Genomic DNA, 17,395 nt, shown 5'->3' with positions numbered 1-17,395 from the left:
CGACCTGCTCTTATATTTGATAACGCCAGGGTGATTTCCCATAGCAAAAGATGAAGCTATACAAAAGCCAGCAGGGCTAGGCTCTTTACAGTTAGGCTCGCGGTCACTCAAGCGCTAGACCCGAGGTAGTTAGGCGCGGATCCCCATGCACGATCTCGGCCGCCGACAGCAACTCATCAACGTCACTAACGCCGTCAACGGTCAACACGAGCTTGTCAAACTCAATCCATGGATACTTTCCTCCCCCCCTCATTATCATCTCCTTAGCTTCTGGCTCTCCATCCCGCGCATCAGCCTCAACCACGCCATCATCTCCACCATCCCCACAGCATCCCTTCATCCTCGAAAATGTCACAGCCACCCATCCCCGCAACAATGAAAGCCTGGCTCTACACCAGCACACACCCAAGCGTTATTGCCAACCTCACCCTGCACACCTCAACCCGCTCCCCGCCACCCCCCAGCTACGCAAACCACCTCCTCATCAAAGTCCACAGCACATCCCTCAACCCCGCCGACCACAAGGTCCCCCAGCAACTAGGCATCCCCTTCAGCGGCGGCAGAACACTAGTCTGCTCGCTGCCCGCCTCGCCGGGCCTCGATTTCGCCGGCGAAATTGTCTCAGTGCATCCCAAGCACAAGGGGGAATTTAAACCCGGCGATAAAGTCTACGGGTGTCTAGCGCGCCCCCGCACTTTCGGCACAGCGGGCGAGTATATCCTCGCGGACGCGAATGATGTCGCAATCTTACCGGAGGGCGTTAGTCCCGAGGACGCAGCGTGTCTGGGTGTTTCTGTGCGGACGGCGTACCAGAGTCTGAAGAATTATCTTGACCTATCCAAACCCGAGTTCGAGAACGAGAGCCCGAAAGTCTTCATCAACGGCGGCAGCGGCGGATGCGGGGTGTTCGCGATCCAGATTGCGAAGATGCTGGGGTGCCATGTTACGACGACGTGCTCGAGCCGGAATGTCGAGCTCCTTACTAGCCTTGGCGCGGACGAGGTTCTCGATTATACGAAGACGAATGTAACCGAGACGCTGAAAGGCAAGGGGTTGATCTTCGACCTTGTCATCGATCACATCGGCCTCCCTGCGAACCTCTACGCTGAGTCGCACCATTTCCTCAAACCGGCTGGGGCGTGGGTGCAGGTTGGGGCGGCGAGTATCATGACTGCATTCTGGCGGGCGATTACGCCGCGGTGTTTGGGTGGTGGGAGGCGGCGGCTTGTGCCGCTTATGTTGGCGAATAGTAAGGAGGATCTTGTTGCTGTTGGGGAGTTAGTGAGGGATAAGAAGATACGGATTATCAAGGAAGGGGATAAGGCTTGGGACTTTGAGAGGCTGAAGGAGGCGTATGAGCTGCTTGCTAGTGGGAGGGCGAGGGGGAAGATTGTTGTGAGGGTTGCGGAGTAGGCAGTCTCTTTGAGGTAACGTTCTCCAGTCCCTCTTCTCGAGTAGGAGCTATTATAGTTTATAACGCGTGTTGGAGATGTACTTAATCCAGATAGTATGCGCTAAGTTAGTCTTATCCATCTAATGATTCGCCCTTTGATATTAACTGCAGGGTCCATAGACAGTGAAACATCCACAAAGGATCTAAACAAATCCAACGCCAAGCAGAGCCATAGCCCTCCTTCTCAGTCTTTGCACTCAACCATGCCACCGACTCAACATCAAATCAACCGCATGCTCCCGAGGCCACACCCCAATACACCCAGGCAAATAAGCAACCCAATCCTCAAACCCACACCCAACCGAAATCGTATTCAACGCCTTGACATACTCCCAATACCCCGGATACCAGCCGCACATCTCCCAATCGATCACGCCTGTAACAACGACGTTGGGACGTTGAGTTCGCGACGTCACCGTCGCCGATCCCGTCTCCGAGTCAGCCTCAGCCTCTGACCCCGAGTCCGACCCGACAGGCCCATACTCAAAGTCTACCATGATATTGCGCGGATGCAGATCCCCATGCGTCATGACGACCTTATGATCAGCCGTGAGATACGAGCGCGCGAGGGCAATGTAGCTGCTCTCCGTGCGCGCCGGGCTCTGGGTGATAAAAGCGTTGAACTCGGCTTCGTTGGCAATGGGTCCGTCCGCAATACGCACCTGTCTCCTCACGTCCTTGCAGCGCCTGGACTCCAGATTCCCGCCGCCGAATAGTAATACACCGCGGGGATCGTGTGGCGAAGGAGGCGGGCGTATGGCCCTGAGGTCCGTGAAGATAACGTCTAGTTGCTCGCGGACCGACGCCTTCGCCTCGGTATCCAGGGATGGCCAGCATGCGTCTAGCGGTTTCCCGGCGACGCGAGACATCAGCGTGAATGTGCGGTTGCCGTCTGCCGTCTGGAGAATGCCGTGGATCTCTGGGATTGGGAGGCGCGGGGCCTGTTGCTTGATGTAGTCCGTCGTGGAGATGTGATCGATGTCGATGCCGTGCCCGGTTTTCAGGACCAGCTGCGAGGTCAGGCCCAGCACGGCGGTTGAGCCTAGCTGCCAGATGATCTCGCTGCTGGCGATTGATTCGTTGAGTTGTTCCAAGACTGTTGACAGATCCTTCTCTTCTATTTTATCGTTCACATACGGCGTCTCCATCGGGGAATCCTGCAGAACTGCCTTTTTCAAAGGACGTATCACTTTGGCGTCTGGCGGGATGCGGTACTCTTCTCTCACGTCGGCTGGTGAGCTTGGTGTTTGTGAGTCACTCGGTGCAGACTCCAAGGACTTTAGTGCAGCATCGCGGAAGACTTTCCGAAGAGTAGGATAGGTCTTGAGTTTGTGCTCCAGAAGGGCTGTCATGTCCATTGATGGGTATGTGGTGGTCATCGAGACCAAGTCACTCATTACGAGCGCGTTCACTTTAGCTAAGGCCTTTTGCTCGGCATCCTTGGCCCTCTCAGGCTGGCGCCTGTCATCGTTCAGCGGCATGTCGCATTCGTGATTACTTGATGTCTGTGTGGGAGTAGGAAGCACTCTTCTCTCCTAAACGGGTGTTAGAAATGCTGACTAAGAGCTCGCAGACCTGTGACCTCTTAGGTACTCATAAACAGGGGCAACTGGCAGGTTTTCAGTGAGGTAAAGGGCAGTTAAGGAGATTGTTGTCAGTGTTGCGGGGAATTAGGGGACTCAGGGCAACCATGTGCCAGGTAGGTGATAGAGTCATTAGCAGCTGGGTTCGGGCCGAATACCTAAATCATTCAATGCATTATTTCATTTCATCATATTCAACATCAAACTAGTTCTAGAAAAGGCCATTGCGAGTCCACCAATTCAGGGCGAGGTCCCAGTGCAAGCTCATCCTGCCATCACAACCCGAAGCCAGCCCAGGCTTTCAAGTACTCTGCCTCAAAAACGTCAACGCCCCAACCGCCATCGCATCAACCGCCGTCCCAATCGTCGGCTGAATAACCGGCGCAAAGAACGGCGAATGATTCCCCGGCAACTCATCAAGTTTCCCATCCTTCACAGCATTATCCCAAACCCGCTCATCAACACCCCCAAAGTTCCACATGACATACGGCGCCCCGACGGCCGTCGCCAGGATCGAAAAGTCCTCGCTCGCAGCGGCAGGCTCAGTTTCAACAAGGTTATTCCCGAAATAGGACCCGAATGTCTTCAGCAGTGTTCGGACTGTCGCTTCATCGTTGATTGTAGCTGGTGCCGTGAAAATGTGCTTGATGCTTGGCTTCTGCGGCGTCCCTGATGCGTCGCATTCTGCTTCGATGATGCGTTTGATGGCGGTATTGAGACGTTCGCGGACGTTGGGGTCGTAAGACCGCACGCTGAGTTGGAGGTCGCATTCGTCGGGTATGATATTCGGCGCGTGCCCTGCGTTGATACTTCCGCAGGTAACGATAGCAAGCTCACCTGGTGTAATTTCCCGACTAACGATCGTCTGGAGACGAGTGATAATCGCCGCGCCGATGACAATAGGATCGACGCATGTCTGCGGCGAGGAGCCGTGTCCTCCGCGGCCGTAGATCTTTACATCGAACGCATCTGATGCTGTCAGAAGGCGGCCAGCCCGGATTCCAACGGTCCCGGCCTTCATGCGCATGACGTGTTGCGCAAGGACGACGTCCGGCTTCGGGACCTTGTCGTAGAGTCCGTCGTCGATCATCGCCTGGGCTCCAGACAATTCTTCCTCTGCTGGCTGGAATATCAGGACCAAAGTCCCCAACCAATGTTCTCGTGCAGCGATAAGGAGCTCCGCGCTGCCCATTAGCCCCGTGACGTGGGTATCATGGCCGCAAGCATGCATGACGGGGACTTTGGCGCCGGCTTTGTTTTTAACGGTTCGATTGCTTGCATATGGGAGTCCGGTCTTCTCTTCTAGCGGGAGGGCGTCCATGTCTGCGCGGAGGAGGACTGTAGGGCCGTTTCCATTTTGGAGGACGCCTGCGACACCGTATCCGCCGATGTCGGTGTGGACTTCATAGCCTAGATGCTGGAGGTGGTTTGCGACGAGTGTGGAGGTCTGTCTTTCTTGGCCGGAGAGTTCTGGGGAGCTGTGTATCTTGCGATATATGGACTCGTATGGCTCCAAGTCCGGGCGGTGTTTGTTGATGATGTCGCGAAGGGCGTTGTTCTGGCCTGTTCAAGTTTGTTCAAGTTAGTGACTGATTTCCTTTCTCTTGAAAGGGGCTTACCTAAGAGCTGCATGATGGACGATTAAACGAAGAGATTGGTCAAATGCCAAATCTTGAGATAATTGGGATCTGTCTTCTTAAACTTGTTGAATGTCTCCAACTCCAAGATAAGGACGACTGGGTGATTGGGCGACATCTCGGCAAACCCCTCGAGCTCGGCAATCCCTCCACTCGGAAGTCCGTGTCCTAACCTGCCTAATACAATTGTATGACGAAGTTATCATGGATCTTATGCAATCTCGTCATGATAGCCTTGATCTTGATGTCTTCATTGAGTTCCGAAGCCGTCGCCTGCCTATACCGCGTGCGCGTCTCTCCGGCATAGTCTGGCTGTCGGTGCGAGGTCCAGATTGAACCAATATTTCTGGCACCGTTCCACCATTGCCCTATTCTCGAAGTCGGACGGTCTAGCAACATGCGTAGGGATTGTATGTTCTCTGGAAGACAGAACTCTATCAGCTGCGATAGGTCCAGATATCTCATCCTGTCCTCATCATAGTGTCCCCGGGGCTCAAAGAGGAATATAATATCCGAATCCATTCCAGACTTGAGAAAAGTTTCCATCAGTCGCCAGTCCCCGTCACTAAATAGATTCTTGAAAGTTGTAACATGAAAGTAGCCCATGGCTCGTGATACCAAGAATGTTAACCAAGCGGGCACAGTCAATGGCTTTACTGTCTGGTCTCTTTCCACCAACCAAACAGTTAACAACGAATTTGGCGTCACGCCCTTTTCTAGGAAATGCGGCAGGAGCTTTGCCGTATATGCAGAGTCATGGTGTGACAAGGTAGCGAAGGCATGAACCAAGTTATCATTCGGCCGTTGGGGCTGCGGGAACTCCATGATACGCTGTATAAAATATGGAGACGTTGGCGCATACAAAGCCAGATAACTAAGAAACGAAAAGGGACGACGTATCCTAGCCTTCGCTTCTTCGCTTAGTGAGTCAGCCCTGATGCTTCTACCATACATCATGACTGGTAGAATGATTCCAGTCATTGACGGGTGTTCTTTGTATCTTTTTCGGCCCTGCGTTGAGGAATTGAAGAGCTTCTCATAGCCATCAATGACACGCTCTATCTCCTCGTAGTACTGGTCTGGCAAGGATATCTCTTTTAGTCCTAACCAGATAAGGGTATCCGTGATGTAGTCCAGGATCGGGAACCCAGGCCATCCGAAATAGCCGAATATCTGGTGGAAGTCGATCGAGCAAGAAAACTTGATTTCTGCCAAAGCCATTCGCACGTAAGTCTCAAAGTTTGGGGGCATCTTATCATGCCATCGAGCCAGCAGGTAGTCACGGAAAGTACGGTGAAAAAATCCCACTCTGCTGGCAAAGAAAGGATGACGGGTGGAACTGGCATCCCAATAGTCGATGTTGTCGATGTTTTCCCATGGTCGGACCTCCAACATTCCCTTAGTCAGGTCTCTGAGCTGCTTCTGCACCGATTCTAACCTCTCCTCGATTTCGATATTGGAATAAGAGCACATCGAATTTTCAAAAGGAAATTGTGGGTTGTCCAAATCCTCCGTCCAGGAAAATGAAAGGGCATTGAGACTACGGCCAGTCGGGTTGTGTGCGGCGAGGAGGAGGAACTTTGTCAGCCAAAGGTGGAGTTTGGTGGAGTTCTCATTTGTCAACGCCTTCACATGCCGCGTTAGTATAAAAAAGTAAGGCGCTTAACGCCTTACTATTTTAATAAAGGAATTAGGCCACTAATAAGTTTTTAAAGGCTTAAAATATTTATATAAACTTTTAGGTAGCTTTAGCTTTTAATAAATAACTTATTTTTTTTTTATTTTTTTTATAGTATTTAATTAATAGCTTTATTAATTAATATAATATATAAAGGGCCTTATAATTATAAGCCTAAATATTAATTTAATAATTTAGCTTATTAAATTTTTATTTTTTTTAAATATTTTAAAATTATTTATATTTTTAAATACATGCCCTAAAGCTATACTAAGCCTTTTTATAATTAATTATTTTTTTTATTAAATTAAAATAAATATTAATTAATTTTTAATTTTTATACTTAATTTAAGAATTATTATAAGCTTTATTAATAATATTATAAGTATAAAAATTATTTTTAAGTTTAAGGATAACTAGCTAGTTTAATATAATTAAATTTTTTACTTTACTTAAATAGTAAGAGTTTAAGAGTTTTTTAACTTAAATATTTTTTAAAAAAAAAAAAATCCCTTTTTTTTAAGTTGCCTTTTAAAAATATAACTAAAAAGGCTTTTAAAATATATAATAAATACTAGCTTAATATTAAGTATTATTATATTAAAGTTTAAAAAATAAATAAAGTTATTTAAAAAATTATTATTATTTTTATTTAATAACTTATTAAAAATAAACTTATTATAAAGGTTTTAGTTAAATTAAAGTAATAGTTTACTTTAATTAATTTTAAAATTAAATTAAAGGTATTTAGTAATTATTTTATAGCCTTAAACACTTTAATTTAATAAGGTAAGATTAGTAATTAACTTTAAAATTATAAAAATACTTACTAAAAAATTAAATACTTTAATTAACCTAAATTAAAAAATAAAATAGTTAATATAACCTTCCTACAAATAATTAGTAAGTATTTAAACTTTTATATAAAATAAAATACTAACTAATTAAATTAAAAAAATGCTAATTTAATTTTTTACCTTTAATTTATATTTAAATATTAATAATATTTTTTTATAACTAATAGCTTTTTTAAAAACTTTACTAAAATAGTGGCCTTTATAACTTTTAATAAAAAATTAAATATTTTTTTTAAAATAGTACTAATTAATAACAAGCTTTTTTATTTATATAGTTATTTTTAAGTAATAAAGTAGTATTAGTACTTTATATAATTATATAAAAAGCTATGGTATAAACCTAAAAAAAATATAAATAAAAAAGTTAGTAAAGCTTTTAATAAAAATAATAAATATAATAAAAAACTTTAAAAGGTAAGGGCTAAGAATAAATAAATTTTTAAAAATAAAAAAAAATTAAAAAAAAAAGCTTAAAAAGCTTTTTTAACTACTTAAGCTATAATAAAAAAAATATTATAATTATATACTTATTATAAGTATTTAAAGTAATTCAATACAAAAACACCTTTATTTTTAATACTAGTGCCTTTATTTATATTTATAATAATTTTAATTATTTTACCTTTTTTAATTAATTAAAAAAAGGTAATATTTAAGTAAGAAATATAATTATTATTATTTAAGGTATAAAATTAGTACTTTTTTATTTTAAGGCTTTAAATAATAAAATAATACCTTTTACTTTTAGTAAAGTAGCCTTTATACCTAGTTTTTATATTAATATTCTAGTAGCTAGGCCTTTTAAAAAAGCTAGATATTTTTAAAATTTTAATACTTTAATTACCAAGAATAATAAACTAGTATTTTATTTTAAAGATTACTTATTTAGCCTTTAAATAGTTAAGTTTAAAAAAACTTAAAGTAAGAAAAGGCTAATACTTTAACTTAATAAAAAATTAAGATTTTAATTTAAAAAATTTATATTAAAAAAATTTTTAAAGCTTTTTACTAGCGCCTAGGCTATATTAATAATAAAATATTTTAATACTTATTAACTATAACTAAAAAAGTTTAAATTACTAATTTTTAACTATTTTAGTAATATAATACTTATAAATATAAATAAGCTTTTTAATAAATATTTAAAAGGCCTAAAAATCCTGCTATTATACTATTTAATTAAGTTTACTTTAACCTAATTTTTATAAAAAAAGTAATAAATAAAAAAAAGTAAGTAACTTACTTTTATAATAAAAATACTAAGTTTTACTAGGCCTATATTTATTAAAAAAAAAGTAAATATAAAAATATTATTAAGTAATATACCAAGCTTATTTAAACCTAGTTTAATATTATTTTTAAGGTTTTTTTTAGTAATTATAAGCCTATATTTAATAATAATATTTTTAACTTTATTATATTTTAAGGTATACTTTAAAACTAGTTTATTTTTTATACTTTTTTTTAAAATAGTATAGCTAAGCGCTTTAGTAGTATATTAATTAAAAAAGTAAAAATAATAGCTTTTTATAAAAAAATCCTTTTTAATATATAGCCCTAGGTTATAAAAATAATAGCTTATATTAGTAATTAAATTTTTATTAAGCTATTAAATTAAAAAATATTATAAAAAGTACTTACTAATAAAAAACCCTGTATTTTTAGTATTAAAATATTAGGTTATTTTACCTAGGTAAAATAATCCTAGGTAAAAAGTTTTTATAAAATAAAATTAAAGGCTTTATTAAAATACTTACTAGGCTATATTACCTTAAATATTTAGTAAATCTAGTTTCTTAAAAAGTAACTTATATATACCTATAAAAATATTATTTTTAATAAGTCTAGATTATATAATTTAAAAAATCCCTTTTTTATTATTAATATTAAAATTAAGTTACTAAAGCCTTTAGCCTAAATTTTTAATATTCCCTTTTAAAACCGTGAAACTAAAAAAATTAACCTTAACCTTAATTTTAGTAAATTTTTTAAATAAAAAAAAAAATAAGGGTATTTTAAATATAAATAAACCACGGGTAATAAAAATCTTAAAAAAAAAGGTATTAATAATAATAGTAAGTATAAAGTAAAAAATAAGGCTTAAAATATTACTAGTAAAATTAAAAATACTACTAGTAAAAAAAAGGCCTTTAATTAGTTAAATAGGTTTTTATACTTGCTAACTTTTAAAATAACTTTTAAATTTTATTATTATAAAAAGCTTATATAAAACTTGGCCTTATAAATAGCTTTAAAAGCTTATTTAAAAAATCCCTAGTAATAAATTTTATGCCCCTAAGCACCTTAATATTTTTTTATTAATTTAATAAGTAAATAGTTACTTAAAAAAAATAAATAAGCATGCCTAGCTTTTTTTTTTTACTTAGCCTTTAAGCTTAGCGTGCTTAAGGGGTAAAACTTTAGTAACTTTAGCTTTTTTTTTAAAAATATTTAAGTGTAGGTATAAATAATATAATATTAATAATTATATATATAATTTAAATTTAAATAATGCTTTTTTAAATAATTTAAATAACCTTAATTATATTTAATTTGCCTTTTTTATTTTTTATTAAAATCTTGTAAAAAAATAGCTTTATTAAAATAATTTACTTTTTTTTTAAGTGCTAAAATAATCTTAAAAATTATTTACTTTATAATAAGTTTTTAAAGGCTATAAATCTTAAACTAAAAGCTTTTTATAAAATAAAAGCATAAAAAGTAATAAATAAATAAAAGGTAAAAATAAATAAGCTAATTTTTTTACTATAAGTTTTTACTTATAAATTTAATATTAATAGCTATTTTATTAAAGCTAAAGCCTAAATTTATATATATAAAAATTTAAAACTAAAATTTTTTAAAAAAAATTAAGTAGTAATAGCCTTAGTAAAGGCCTTTAAAGCTCTTATAATACTTATAATTATTTTTAATTTTAATTTTAACTAAAAAAATACTATTAACATGTTTTTTAATACTACCCTTAAAAAATAATATATTTTTATTTTTTAAATAACTATAAGTAATAGGGTAAGTTATTAAAGGCCCTTAAGGCTATTTATAAACTTTAAAAGTTTTTATATTTTTAATAGCTTAATTTAGCTATAATATTATAAAAATTTAGATTTATTATAGTTTTTAAAAAAAAGTGCCTTTATATTAGTAAGTTTATAATTTTTTTTATTTATATAAATAATATTATTATTATAAACCTTTTTACTAAAAAAGGCCAAGTTATTATAATTACTTTTAAAAAAAAACTAGTAGTAAAGTATAAGCTCTAGTATTTTAATAAAGTAAAATAGTTTTTAAAAGTTTAAATTATTTAAAATAAAAAAAAGTATAAGGTTTAGTTATATTAAGACTTTTATATTAAAATAATTATAAATTAATTTTATTTAAATATAATAATTTAACCTCCAGGAACACCTTTTTTTTTAATAAGTTTTATTTAAACTTTAGTACTACTATACCTTAATAAATTAAAAAAATAAGGTTTAAAATTAGCTTAGTTAAATATACAAGCACGCTTACCTATTTAAATATTTTTTATATTATTAATTAACTATTAAAACACCTGGTTAATCTAGTAGATTATTATTAATATATAATAAATTAACTTATTTTTTATTTTTATAATATATGCTTTATAGCCCTTAAATACTTTAGTTTAAATAGCTTTAAAAATAAGCTTATTTTAAAGATATATAATTTTTATAAGGCCTACTTTAATATAGCCTTTATTAATTAATTTAATTATTTTTTTAGTATAGGTTATATTTATAAGTTATATAATAATTTAATTAAATAAAAAGTTATAAAGCAGTACTTAGTTATAACTTTAATAATTAAAATAAAACTACTTACTTTATTTAAAATTTTTAAAGTAACTTACTAGTAGTACTAGGTTTTTAATTTAATAAAGTTTAATTTTTAACACTATTTTTTAGTTTAATATAATAATAAATAAATTATTAATATTTTTACTAGCCTTAATATTTAGTATTAATTAAAACTTTAGCATATTAATATTTATAACTTATGACTTTAATAAAAAGTTTAGTATAAAAACCTTAAAATTAAATAAACTTTTATTAATTAAATAATTATAAATGGCCTTATTAAGCCACTTATTAAATAATAATATTATAAATTTATTAAAATACTTAGTTTAATAAATATTTTTAGCCTTATTTCTAGTATTTAATAAGTGTTAAAAAAGTATATTAGCCAAAGGTAAAATTTAATAAAGTTCTTATTTATTAATACTTTTACATGCCATGTTAGTATAAAAAAGTAAGGCGCTTAATGCCTTATTATTTTAGTAAAAAAATTAGGTTATTAATAAATTTTTAAAGGCTTAAAATATTTATATAAACCCCTAGGTAGCTCTAGCTTTTAATAAATAACTTGCTTCTTTTTTTATTTTTTTTTATAGTATTTAATTAATAGCTTTACTAGTTAGTACGGTATATAAAGGGCCTCATAAACTTTTCCGTTCGTGCCCAAGTCAACCGGTCCACCTTGTCTAGCATCTGGTCAAAAAAGTTGTCCAAGCTCCGGGGTGTGGCCCTCAGCATCTCTTGCAATTTCTCCATGGGGTAAATATGCATCTTCTGGCTGAGCGATCTAACAGTCAAGTAGGCCCAAAGAAAAACCCCATCTGCAAGAGTCACTATTTCCTGAGCCAAAGCAAATACGCTAGAGACTTCCTGGCAGTGAGATGATGCGGAGGAGCCCCGAAAACTTGTAATCGCATATTCCAGTATATCCCCCTTCGTGTAGTCGTGCAGTGGCATGCTTCTTTGCTGATTGGTGAAAAGTTGCATATATTCTTCATGAGGACGGGCACTGCACACAATCTTGACGTTCTCAGAACGGCCCCAATCCTGGATGCTTCTGACAAGCTCGGTCTGATCAAGGCTGTCGCCCTCGTATTCATCCAGCCCATCAATAAACAGACAGAGCGTATACCTCTTTGGGTCCAAAATCTGAATTAGTTTGACCATGATCTTTTTCAGCAGGGATAATCTGACCTCCTGCCAGCCAGAGAAGCCGGGTGCGCCTTCGAACAGATTGGTAGTCAATTCCGGGCATTGACTAAGTGCTTGAAATAGTACTGACCGGTAGAGTCCTTCAAGCGATCTTTGCAACTGATCGCCAGCACTCCAGAAAAAGGCAGAAATGAATATCAAGCGACGCCCTTCAGCCCATTCGTCCAGGCGTTGTCTCACGGCGACATTTCCAGAGTCCGCGAGATATTTGATAAGTGTAGATTTTCCGGATCCTGCCTTTCCATATATGAAAAAGACAGAGTGATCGTGAAGTAGAAAATGCAGAAATCTGCTCGCAGCGTCCTTTCGTGATGACCGTTCCTCTTCCAAGATCCCTTCGAGATCGCTATCCAAGCTTTGAGTATCGTCATCATTATTCTCTCCTTGTTCCCCAATCGCAATGGAAGGACTGGCTTGCAGCCCCTGGTTGTCAATTTCGTGTTCTTCCAGGCCTGTAATTCTCTGTGAAACGGCTTTCGGGGTGTTTTCGGCATGGCTGTGAGTGGAGTTTGTGTGATCACTGTCATGATCACTCTCCTCATCTGTGCTTTCCTCATCTGTGCTCTGATCCGACTGATCGTCCTCTCCGACGAACCAGCGGCATGTATCCCCTACTGCTGGACCAATAGCGTCGTCTCGTCGGAACATGCTTGGGAAATACAATGCACGAAGGATATCATTTTCTCGCGGGATCTCATTGGCGCGCGATATTAATAACGATAGCGATGCCCGCATGTCTTGTATGGCATTGAGGCATACGGCCGAGCTCGGGGGATCAGCGTTGTCGATACGAAAGGTATCCAGCCGTTGAATAATATCCTTCAGCTGATGACGCTGCGTTTTCAATTCCGTACCATGTTGATTGCCCAAGTTGATAGCTTGCTGTTCAATCCGCTTCAGGTGTTCCTTAATCGGCGACTGCTCATCGCTGGCATGTAATCAGAGACAGTCACCGCAGACACAGGGCGAAGGATAGCTTACTATAGCATTATGTTGAGGCGCAGAACAATCTGCGCTCGATGTTCTGCTAGCCTCCTTTCAATTGAAGCAATCTTTCTCTCCTTCAGGGTGCTTTTCCAGGCCGCGCGGACACTACGCCACATACGGTCCCCTTTCTTGAGTTTAAGCTTCGAGATAATCCCCATCATCTCCTCCGATAGGTCCCTACACTGGGCAGCAAGTTTGGCTAGCTCGACCTCATGCTTGTTGTTGCCTTCAAGGCTGGTGGAAAGGCCGTCCGTGACCTTTTTCAGATCGTCGACCGTCTCACTCAAGTGCGCATTCTCGTCCGTCAAGCCCGTTATAGAGCCTGCGACTTCGTAGATCTTTCCGCATAAGTTTGTACCAAATTCGATAAACTGGAGGATATTCGATGCCAATCCAATCGCTGATAGAGGGTCCATTTTGTGCGGGCCCTAACCCCCGAACGCGTTCCAAGGTTGTTGTCCAAGGTTGCCGTTAACAGTCAACTGCTCTCCAGATCTGAATCGAAGACTCGCAGCGTTTGGAGCGAGGCTTAGCCGGCTCAAGGTTTCAGTTGTCGGTTTGGCCCGGCTAGATCGAGCGTTCTTGTCCTTCGCTTGAGCAGTCATTTGTGATGGATCCTAGGCCGCTGCTCGGTAGCGCAGGGAAGTATGATCTGAGAAAGATGACAGCCTGCGGGCGCTGATGGGGATTTATAAGAGCGACCGCGACAAGGCTGTGCGCCCAGGCCTGCACCTGGCGGTCGGCGATTGGTCTGCACTCTGCAGCCTCATTGCAGCTGACTCTGTCCGTAGTATGGTCCGGGCTATGCCGGAGTGCAAAATGAGTAGTCGGAGCGGAAGCCAATAATGGGTCGCAATGGCTATATGCCTGATAAAATGGATCATGATGAAATGCGGAGTATTGAAGAGCGGAAGAGGACGTTGAACGAGGAGGAAAGTGCTGGACCAGTACGGTAAGGCATCCACTTTGCGGCCTGAGGCAAACGGAACGGTTGCAAGGGAAGGAGTGAATGAGGCAGACACCACTTCAAACTCCCACCACGGAGTGAATCATCCAAGATTCACAAACTCAGCAATCATTCTGTTTCCAAGTCCTTCGCTTTTACGATATTATATGGCTGCAATGGCAGTCCCTGGCCCCCATTCTCGTTATTAAACTCTCCCCTTCCCCAACATCCATTCTACCTCTCGCTCCGCAACCATCCTTCATCTTCAAGCGTTCTACATCAAACACCAACCTAACACGACCGATTCCATCGAATACAACCAAGCAGGCCAGTTTCTAGACCCAAAATGGCCGAGCCCAATAGATTCTACAACCTCGTCATGAACTTCGTCCTAGTAAGTCCATCTTCAAGGTATCTACCACAACACAATTGACTCGCGCCAGACTCATCGCCCATTCTCCAAGTGGATGATTCTATTCTACGCACTAATGGATATGTTTTGGCCCGGGTGGGATGGCCACATCAACGACATCAATGACGCCCCAAACGAGCAGTGGCACTGGGAGGAGGTCTGGGAATGGGATGATAATTGGGACACGGACCAAATCGAGTGGATCGAGGACGAGGACGAGCAGGCGTGGGAGTGGGAATTGGAATGGGAGGAATACAACGGTCGCGACGTTGTCGACGATTATCTTGACTTGGACCCTGGCCGGAACTGATGTATGGAGTTATGGTACGGCATTTTGGTGTTTGGGTCGACGTTCATTTTGAGGCCGGAGTTACTGGGAACCTTTCGCATCGCATCATCAGGCAAGTCATCATCATCATCATCATATACGGTGTAATTGGCGCCGTGACTTTCGTTATCCTCATTTCTACCCTGTAATTAGTACGCATACAGACCACTTCATCTTCGATATGATTTCCAATGCCTTGGAAACTTCTAGGCAAAACACGGTAATATGGCTGTGGCGAAAAACTGCACATTTGCTTGGTAATGAAGACTGCTTTGTCAATCGCTATAGTAAGCACCACCACTAGCAGCTAGAAGCTTTTTACATACGGCAAATGAACCCTATCCAATAAATACAAGAAATATCTTCTCAGACTCCGCTGTCTCCCTACCCATCCAAAAGCAGCCCAGCCTTCCTCAAAGCCGGAATAGCCCGGTCCATCGTCCACTCCGTACACTTAACCAATGGGCCCCTCTCCTCACCCGGCTCATAAAACGTCAACGGATCTTTAGTCTTAAACGGCTCCGTCCTCATCGTCAACACATTGAACGCCTTCTGCTGCGGCGGCGTCGGTACACTTCCGAGCACTTCCTCCCACTGCTCCGGATAAGTCGCTGCAAGCGTGACGCCCAGTTTTTCCAGGGAATGCGGGAGCTGTATCTGATCTTGCACTCTCTTGTCTTGGACAAGGTACGTCATTCCGTCTGGGGCTGTTATGTCGCCGGTGACTTGGTGCAGGGAGCCGCTGCCGTCGGGACTGGTTTGGACGAAGATGGTGGTGTGGTAGCGGGTGCCGGTGTCTGGGACGTCGGGGTCTTGCATGGCGAGGGGGTAGCGGGCGATGTAGACTTCGTAGAACTGGGCCATTGTAGATGAATTGAGGGTGCCTTGCTATGTGCTAGGTGGCTGGATAGCCTTTATTTGGAACGTCTATTGAATGTTGATGAGACTTCTTGGTTAAGGTTAACAACAGGACATGCCGATATCTATGACGCGCTTAAGTCAGGCTATCCATTAGAGGCCTACGTCTAAATATAGCTTGCCCCTATCACCGGCCAATAGCGGCTAAACGACGTCGCTTCGAATCCATCGGGGTTGTTTCAGGGAATTCTGGGCGACAACGATCAATTGGACCAAGACCTTGTTTCTAGGCGCCGATGTCTACCATCTCAAGTCGGTAGAGAGAGAACAGTCGTAGGCCGCAACAAATAGAATAGGGTGTGTCTCAGAGCTTCCAAACGCATCCGCTATCTTTGTAAAGTCGAGCCACTCAGTAACGTTATTTTGCCTATATATTTTGAGGTCGACCGGGCGCCATCTGGGCTTTTGCTTGTGATACGGTTTCATGCTAAAGGCAGCAAGCTGGCTTGACCCTATGGTGAAAGCTTCATCCGGGAAACTAGATCGTTGTTCCTAGTTCTTCGGGCTTCTTCCTTGGCTATAGTTCCGACGTTCCTGGCCCGGAGACATGGCCATGATGATGGATCCTTGTTTCAGTGAGCTAAACAAAAACCAACCTTGATCCAAGACCACTATTCACCTTCATGGCTTACACGGCCATACTTACCAACAATCCTTTGTACCTGCAACGTTCCTTGATATCGTTAGCACCGCCCCGTGGCTTTGCGGCTGGTCTTATTCCACCGACGTTCCCCACCGCTCCCGAGGGCCGCCATTCCCAGTAGGGAGTCTGTTCAAATTTGTATGGTAATGTACATACAATTCGTAACAACGCTCCTACTGGGGCTGGTCTTCGTTGGGACTTGGGAGATCTCAAATTTCACTAAGTCAGCCGCGCGAAGAAGAACAGTGGCCGTCGAGGTACTGGTACTTAGTTTTCTATAAAGATTTATATACAAATCAAAGTACCTGCACTTGTAAAGCTATAAGGTCTATTTGCGCGAAGGAGAATATACCATCAACGCGCTGGTACTTTGTTTTCTATAGAGAATCGCATACAAATCAAAGTACCTGTATTTGCGAAGCTATTCGGAGGTCTATCCGCGGAGGCGCAGACGCGTTAAAGGGCCGTTGAAGTACAGGTACTTCATTTTCTATAGGGAATCGCATATAAATCGATGTACCTGTATTTGCGAAGCTATTCAGAGGTCTATCTGCGTGGTGTTTGGCTAGGAATGAGGCCATCGACGCGTTGACAAGGCCGTCGACGCGTTGACAAGGCCGTCGACGCGCTGGCAAGGTTGTGGAAGTGCAGGTACTTGGTTTTCTATAGAGAATCGCATATTAATCAATGTACCTGTATTTACGAAGCTATTCAGAGGTCTATCTGCGTGGTGTTCGGCTAGGAATAAGGCCATCAACGCGTTGGCAAGGCCGTCGACGCGCTGGCAAGGTTGTGGAAGTGCAAGTACTTGGTTTTCTATAGGGAATCGCATATAAATCGATGTACCTGTATTTGCGAAGCTATTCAGAGGTCTATCTGCGTGGTGTTCGGCTAGGAAT

At 40.2% G+C, this 17,395-nt stretch overlaps 7 protein-coding genes across 7 annotated transcripts; 2 read left to right on the top strand and 5 right to left on the bottom strand.

Moving 5' to 3' along the window:
- Nucleotides 1-348: 348 nt before the first annotated feature.
- On the top strand, nt 349-1,413 carry DSM5745_07288 (NAD(P)-dependent alcohol dehydrogenase; the record flags this gene model as incomplete). Its single annotated transcript, XM_026749304.1, has 1 exon — nt 349-1,413. The coding sequence occupies one exon, from the start codon at nt 349-351 to the stop codon at nt 1,411-1,413; it is 1,065 nt and encodes a 354-aa protein (XP_026602394.1).
- A 237-nt stretch (nt 1,414-1,650) lies between these two features.
- On the bottom strand, nt 1,651-2,934 carry DSM5745_07287 (uncharacterized protein; the record flags this gene model as incomplete). Its single annotated transcript, XM_026749303.1, has 1 exon — nt 1,651-2,934. One exon carries the CDS (start codon nt 2,932-2,934, stop codon nt 1,651-1,653), a length of 1,284 nt encoding a protein of 427 aa, XP_026602393.1.
- Nucleotides 2,935-3,337: 403 nt separating this feature from the next.
- DSM5745_07286 (putative zinc metallopeptidase) lies at nt 3,338-4,668 on the bottom strand (the record flags this gene model as incomplete). Its single annotated transcript, XM_026749302.1, has 2 exons — nt 3,338-4,599; nt 4,656-4,668. 2 exons carry the CDS (start codon nt 4,666-4,668, stop codon nt 3,338-3,340), a joined length of 1,275 nt encoding a protein of 424 aa, XP_026602392.1.
- A 182-nt stretch (nt 4,669-4,850) lies between these two features.
- Nucleotides 4,851-6,146, bottom strand: DSM5745_07285 (uncharacterized protein; the record flags this gene model as incomplete). Its single annotated transcript, XM_026749301.1, has 1 exon — nt 4,851-6,146. One exon carries the CDS (start codon nt 6,144-6,146, stop codon nt 4,851-4,853), a length of 1,296 nt encoding a protein of 431 aa, XP_026602391.1.
- Nucleotides 6,147-11,665: 5,519 nt separating this feature from the next.
- DSM5745_07284 (uncharacterized protein) lies at nt 11,666-13,665 on the bottom strand (the record flags this gene model as incomplete). The annotated part of the gene is made up of 2 exons (XM_026749300.1): nt 11,666-13,190; nt 13,244-13,665. The coding sequence occupies 2 exons, from the start codon at nt 13,663-13,665 to the stop codon at nt 11,666-11,668; spliced, it is 1,947 nt and encodes a 648-aa protein (XP_026602390.1).
- An 876-nt stretch (nt 13,666-14,541) lies between these two features.
- DSM5745_07283 (uncharacterized protein) lies at nt 14,542-14,917 on the top strand (the record flags this gene model as incomplete). Its single annotated transcript, XM_026749299.1, has 2 exons — nt 14,542-14,589; nt 14,639-14,917. 2 exons carry the CDS (start codon nt 14,542-14,544, stop codon nt 14,915-14,917), a joined length of 327 nt encoding a protein of 108 aa, XP_026602389.1.
- A 402-nt stretch (nt 14,918-15,319) lies between these two features.
- Nucleotides 15,320-15,799, bottom strand: DSM5745_07282 (uncharacterized protein; the record flags this gene model as incomplete). The annotated part of the gene is made up of 1 exon (XM_026749298.1): nt 15,320-15,799. The coding sequence occupies one exon, from the start codon at nt 15,797-15,799 to the stop codon at nt 15,320-15,322; it is 480 nt and encodes a 159-aa protein (XP_026602388.1).
- Between the last annotated feature and the right edge of the window lie 1,596 nt (nt 15,800-17,395).

Source organism: Aspergillus mulundensis (assembly GCF_003369625.1).
Source record: "Aspergillus mulundensis strain DSM 5745 chromosome Unknown scaffold_7, whole genome shotgun sequence".
Lineage (NCBI taxonomy): Eukaryota > Fungi > Ascomycota > Eurotiomycetes > Eurotiales > Aspergillaceae > Aspergillus > Aspergillus mulundensis.
Note: the sequence above shows the minus strand (reverse complement) of the source record. Positions and strands in the feature narration are given on the sequence as shown.